At 43.0% G+C, this 6,713-nt stretch overlaps 1 protein-coding gene across 1 annotated transcript; it reads left to right on the top strand.

Moving 5' to 3' along the window:
* Nucleotides 1–280: 280 nt before the first annotated feature.
* LOC149187933 (uncharacterized) lies at nucleotides 281–3,715 on the top strand. Its single transcript, XM_089409828.1, has 5 exons — nucleotides 281–472; nucleotides 665–1,651; nucleotides 1,871–2,174; nucleotides 2,643–3,082; nucleotides 3,209–3,715. Exons 1-5 carry the CDS (start codon nucleotides 281–283, stop codon nucleotides 3,713–3,715), a joined length of 2,430 nt encoding a protein of 809 aa, XP_089265954.1.
* Nucleotides 3,716–6,713: the final 2,998 nt, after the last annotated feature.

The following is a 6,713-nucleotide window of genomic DNA, read 5'->3' as shown; positions in this document are numbered from 1 at the left end:
ACCTCGGGTAAACTTTAATAAAAACAGTAATGCATAAATAGTGTCATGACAACCAAACTAAGAGTATACTGAAGTATATAATCACAGCTGTTGAATTAGTTAATCTTGTACAGGTTGCAGCAGGATGAGACGAACCAGTAGCGCTCCTCACCGGAACTTGGGACAACCAGATAATGTAGCTCATCCTCAGGGAAATCCTGAGTTATGGGTACAACTGGGGGCATAAGGCCGCAATACTGATTCAGCTATATTGAGGACAGTCCAAGAGCTGAAGGTCGAAATGGCCCGTTTGCGGGAGGACAATGCAAGATTAAACATGGAACAGGAGAGGATTCTGAAAAGTTTATCAGATAAACAACATCATCAACAGTCCCATCCTAGACCTGAACATACACGAGTAACATATGAACAGAGCTATCATACAGAACTGGAGGAAGCAGAGGAAAGAGCCGAGACGCGAGGAGAGAAGTCTGTTAACGCTTCTGAATATCAAACTCCAAAAAGACCGCGAATGGAATTACAAGGTGAGTTTCGAAAGATTAAGCCACCTCAGTTTGATGGGGAGTCAGAAGAAGCTGCAGAAGCATGGCTGATCAATATGAATAAGTATTTCCAAGTGTACTAGTATGATCACCATCTTAAAGCTCGGCTGGCTATATTCCAGCTGCAGGCCAAAGCCACGTTATGGTGGGAAGAGGTCAAGATGGTGTGGTGGGTGAGTGAGCAGGACGTGACTTGGGAGGCCTTTCAAAAGTATTTTAAGGAAAAATACCTGACAGAACGCTTCTATGACAAAAAAGCACGAGAATTTCATGATCTGCGGCTGGGACAACAGACCATAGATGAGTTCGTAACCAAATTTACGTCTCTGCTCCGTTATGTACCGTACATTCGAGAGGAGAAGGCTAAGGTGCAGCGGTTTGTAAGCAGCCTACCTCTGGCAATGCGAGAAAGAATCGAGTTTGATAATCCGAAGACGATGGACGAAGCCATTCGGAAGGCTAGACTCTGTTACCAGCAGAGCAAGCAAAAAGGAGAAGGTTTTGGGAAGCGATGGGCAGACAAGAAGAGCAGTAGAGTGGCTGCGGGAATTAAGGGAGCTCGCAACAGCTTCCACAAAGGATTTTCAAAAGGAACCAGCACTAAAAACCCATCAAGGAGTCAGATCAGATTTAAGCCACCTGCTGAGTCTAAATACAGTGAACAACAGGTTAGAACGGATAATGAAGGTGCAGCAAGGCCACCAGTTCAGTGCTGGGGTTGTGGTGGACCCCATTATATTAAGAATTGTCCTCATCGGAAGGAAAGCGACCAGTTGTCCCAGATTTATGAAGCTTCTACCGTGGGAGACGTGGCCAGATCCATGCCCAGAATCAATGCAGCACTTGAGGATCGACAAGCTGACTACCAGCCAACCATGATTGAGTTTGAAGGTAAGCTCTATGATCGAACTGTTTCTATTTTAGTAGACCCAGGAGCTACTTTAAGCTATGTAAGCCCCAAAGTTGTAGAAAGCTGCAAGTTGCAAACTATTAAGTTTAAAAATCCTTGGTTAGTACAGCTGGCCACGGGGGCCAAAAGACGAGTGCTGACGAAGGTCAGCAACTGCCCATTACGATTAGCTTGCCAGACAATAACAACAGAACTGAATGTACTCCCTCTTGGATCTTATGATGTGCTGATAGGAATGGATTGGCTGGAAAAGCGATGGTCTGTAATTAATTGTAAATCAAAAACCATTTCGTACCGAGATGAACTGGGAGTGGAAAAAGAAATTCAAGGCTTCCAAAAACCGGTGCAGATCCGACCAATTACGGCCTCACAGCTAGCTAAAAGTGTGCGGAAGAAATGTCAAATATATGCAATTCAGGTGGGGTACGCTGGGTCTGGGAATAAAATTACGACAGTGGAAAATATTCCGATGGTGCGAGACTTTGCTGATGTATTTCCAGAAGAAATCCCAGGGCTGCCGCCCAAGCGGGATTTGGATTTTACCATCGAATTGGTACCCGGTGCAGCCCCAGTATCCCGTGCACCCTACCGGATGAGTGTGCCAGAATTAACTGAGTTAAAGATGCAGCTGCAAGAGTTGCTGGATAAGAAGTATATCCGCCCCAGTGTATCTCGTTGGGGGGCTCCTGTGCTGTTTGTTAGGAAAAAGGATGGAACTCTTCGTATGTGCATAGATTACAGGCAGCTGAACAAACTGACAGTTAAAAATAAGTATCCACTACCCCGCATTGATGAGCTGTTCGATCAGGTGAAGGGGGCGACAATCTTTTCCAAGATTGACCTGAGGTCAGGCTATCATCAAATCAGAATAAAGGATGAGGACATAGCTAAAACCGCTTTTCGTACTCGTTATGGACACTACGAGTTTGTGGTACTGCCTTTTGGGTTGACTAATGCACCTGCGACATTTATGTGCTTGATGAATAGTGTATTTCAACAATACTTACTAAAGTTTGTGTTAATCTTTATTGATGATATACTTATATATTCCCGGAATATTAAAGAGCATGAGGAGCACCTCAGAATAGTGTTACAGACGCTACGGGAGCATCAGCTATATGGCAAATTAAATAAATGTGATTTTTATAAAGAACAGATTCAATACTTGGGACACATCATTTCAAAAGAAGGTATAGCGGTGGATCCCGAAAAGATCAAAACCATAGTGGAATGGCCAACACCCAAAGACGTAGCAGATGTTCGATCCTTCATGGGGTTGGCTGGTTATTACCGACGGTTCGTAGAAGGTTTTTCCAAGGTTGCATACCCTATCACCTCTTTGCAAAAGAAGGGGAAAGTGTTTAAGTGGACAGCAGATTGTCAACGGAGCTTTGAGCAGCTCAAATACCTGCTCACCACCGCACCTGCGCTGAATGTTGCAGACCCAGAGAAGGAATATGTAGTTTGCACAGATGCAAGTAAAGAGGGCGTAGGTGGGGTGTTAATGCAGGAAGGTAAGGTGATCGCATATGAATCCCGAAAATTAAAAGAGCATGAACAAAAGTATTCCGCCTATGATCTGGAATTAACTGCGGTGGTTCACGCGCTAAAAATGTGGCACCATTATCTGGTGGGAAGAAAATTTTTGCTGATGACTGATCACCATAGTTTGACTAGCTACTTTAGTCAACCAACCTTAAATGCGAGACAAGCAAGATGGGTGGACTTTTTGGGGGGTTTCGATTTTGAAATTAAGCATTTAAAAGGAAAAGAAAATAGGGTAGCTGATGCACTGAGTCGAAAAGTGCACTGTCTTTATGAAATCGGTATTAGTAAGGGACTGTCCACCCTTGATAAAGAACTTGAAAGGGCTGCTGCTCAAGACCAGATTTATCTACGAAAGAAACAGCTGGTGCAGGATAAAAATACCCACATAGTACAACAAGGGTACACCTTGAATGCAGCCGGAATTTTGTGCTACAAAAAGAGGGTTTATGTACCCAATCAAAGTGGTATTAAAGAAAAGATTCTGGATGAATATCATAAAAGTCCTTATGTGGGACATCCGGGTTACCAAAAATTGATTACCTCGCTTCGGAAAGAGTACCACTGGCCAGGCATGAAGAGGGATGTGGTGGAGTATCTGGCGCGATGCTTAGAGTGCCAACAGGTTAAGATTGAGCATCAGCACCCTGCGGGTTTACTACAGCCACTACCTATATACCAGAATGGAAATGGGAGATCATTACCATGGATTTTATAACGGGATTGCCAAAATCCAAGAAGAACAATGACTCTATAATGGTTGTTGTAGACAAACTCAGTAAGTCAGCTCACTTTATACTGGTTCAATCCACCTATCGGGCGGCTCAAATCGCCAACATTTTTATGCAGAATGTGTTTAAACTCCATGGACTGCAAAAAACAATAATATCCGATCGTGATGTGAAATTCACCTCAGTATTTTGGCGAACCTTGTTTGAAGGTCTGGGAAACCAACTGAACTTCAGTACCGCTTATCATCCGCAGATTGACGGGCAGACTGAGCGGGTGAACCAAGTGGTGGAAGATATGTTGAGATCTTACGTGATGCAACAACCCACTCGATGGGAGGAGTATTTACATCTGGTGGAATTTGCCTATAACAATGGATACCATGCATCCTTAAGGATGAGTCCATTCGAAGTGCTTTATGGCCGGAAATGCCGTACACCATCCAGTTGGTGCGGACCGGAGGACAAACTGTTGTTGGGTCCTCAGATGTTGGAGGAGATGGAAGTTATGGTCAAAAGGGTTCGAGCTAATTTGAAAATAGCTCAGGACAGACAGAAAAATTTTGCAGATCGGAAGAGGACATTTAAAGAATATCAGGTTGGTGAGCACGTGTATGTCAGAATCCGGGCTAGGAAAAGTACCCTTCAATGGAATGCTTGTGCCAAACTGGCACCACGCTTCTGTGGGCCTTTCCAGATTTTGGCACGAGTAGGGCCAGTACCTTATCAGCTAGCCCTACCTAGCCATATCCGGGTTCATAATGTCTTCCATGTATCAGTTTTAAAGAAATATATATATGACCCTAGGCACATAATAAGTTGGCAAGATATTCAGGTGAGAAAAGGCTGTTAATAGATGTAAACTAAAATATGATGCTAGTAAGCAGCTAAACTGAATACTGTGTGTTTCAGGTGGAACCAGAAGGAGAGTTCATGGTCGAGCCAGTGAACATACTAGATCGGAGAAGAGTCGAGCTGCGGAAAAGGACTATCCACCAGGTTAAAGTGCAGTGGCAGCAGTTTGGGCCTGACGAGGCTACCTGGGAGGATGAGCAGAGCATGAGGGAGGCTTATTCCAAACTGTTTTTGGCTGAACAGCAACATCGGGACGATGTAGAACTTCAGGAGGGGGAGATGTGACGCCCCTCGTGAGATGTGATATTGGTAAATTAGTAAGTTTAGCTGTGAGATAAACTCTGTTTGGTGAAATATAAAAACTCTGTTGATTAGTATTGTTAACCAATATGTTAATTAATTGTGTTATCATTTACTTAATCTGGATACATGATTAATTATGGCCAATCACTGTGAAGGTGGTTAAAAAATAAAATAAAAACTCTAACTACCTTCAGGAGGCAGTTGAGACCTCTGGAGGAAAAAGGGAAAAATGCCAAGTCTGGTTAGGATCAGATGGCAGAAAGACAGTAAGAGAATTCTATGTCCGGTAGTGATCGGATGGCATGTTTGTGAGGAAGAAAATTCCTACACTCGCTATGTCTGGTTAGGATCAGATAGCGAAATCTGGCATAGCCAGTGAGATTGCAGACGAGAGGATCTGCTAATGTGTTTGGGGGTGGAAGATCGAGGAGGATCTTCCTACAGACGGGTGGACGACAAGCATTACACACAGGTTTGCCTGTTAAACAGGTAAGGATTACTGTGCTTAATAACTATGAAATTTGCAATATGGTTATGTGTGTGCGCATAGATTAGTGAAGAGAATGCTATTCATTTTCTTGACAAGGAAAAAAAAAAGAAAATTGTTCTTATGTATTCGGCAGAGACCGATTCTATATATATATATAAATGCAAGCATTGAGCGCGTAAGTAAATTGAAATTCTGTAATACTGGCAGCAGAATAAACATTAAACAAAAACGAAAGCCAGTAACCCTACTCTGTATTCTCATGCAGATGACATTTAGAGAGAGTCGAACCATAAGCATATTAACAGCTTCTTTATTGCATTATAGCAGCATTAAACAATGGAAAGTTCACTAATATTCAAAATAACGAACAGGCAGAACGCATGTCGGCGAACCATAATATAAGCTCAGGTAGAACAAATTACCTCTGTCATTATACAGGAAAAATAATTGAGTAAATACACTAGCGGAATATAAACATGATCTCAGACTGAGGAATTTCTATACCGTGAAAACAAAACGGGAAGAAAACCGTAACATTTATGCATGCACACGGTAAGTGCCAGACCCGGCTCCCAAGAGTCACTGCCGCTGGCGGAAGCGAATGCTTAGCCGGCAGGGCTCTATGGCCGAACTAAAACAATATAAGACCATCATGCAACAAACATTACATCTGTAAGAAATTGAAAGGAGATTCATATACAATCTGAATGCATAATGAAGCCGAGCTGTAGGCGAGAATACCCATATACAATCTGAATGCATAATAAAGCCGAGCTGTAGGCGAGAATACCCTACGAATGGTTCTATACAGAACTCGGGCTATACCCAGATAATATTTGCACATAATGAGTCTGGAACAAAACAGTAAGGGATTATATTATAAATACGGTGGCAACAATGCCCCAAAACATTGTTTACGAACTGTGCATGACCCAGAAACCCAAAAGAACTCATTTATACAGTTAAGCCAGCAAACAGCACTTGGCGGGGTCTTCGACAAAAGTCCGATAACAAAACAAAAACTGTTGCTATTAGCCACATAAATTTAGAACAAAAAACATGTAACATCGCAGCAAGAAACCCTGGTTATAAGTCGCAGGGACCAAATGCTAGAGCATAAGCCTCGGCATCCCTGTTTCAGATGAATTATAGCTCAGAAAATGCCCGAAAAGTAAAGAACCATTAAAACGCAGGACATATGGTTCCGTCTGATTCTTACCTGTAGAGGGACGGTGGAGGAAGGAACCCGACTTCCACGGTGCCGGCTGGTCGCCGAAGCATCTCCCTGACACAATAATGTAAAGGGTCAGAACCTGCTCGATACTGTGAAGACCATAAAT

The sequence above is a fragment of the Pinus tabuliformis genome, chromosome 3_1 (assembly GCF_031772625.1).
Source record: "Pinus tabuliformis cultivar Carrire ecotype Pingquan chromosome 3_1, CPIR1, whole genome shotgun sequence".
Taxonomy (NCBI): Eukaryota; Viridiplantae; Streptophyta; class Pinopsida; order Pinales; family Pinaceae; genus Pinus; species Pinus tabuliformis.
The sequence above is the reverse complement of the archived record's forward strand: the minus strand, read 5'-3'. Positions and strand labels throughout refer to the sequence as shown.

Bases quoted from the DNA above. Each gene is read 5' to 3' on its own strand.
- LOC149187933 (XM_089409828.1), top strand. From the start codon at position 281: ATGGCCCGTTTGCGGGAGGACAATGCAAGATTAAACATGGAACAGGAG. The intron at 473-664 runs GTTAACGCTTCT...GCTATATTCCAG, and splicing joins AGACGCGAGGAGAGAAGTCT to CTGCAGGCCAAAGCCACGTT. The intron at 2,175-2,642 runs GTATGTGCATAG...TTTCAAAAGAAG, and splicing joins GAAAAAGGATGGAACTCTTC to GTATAGCGGTGGATCCCGAA.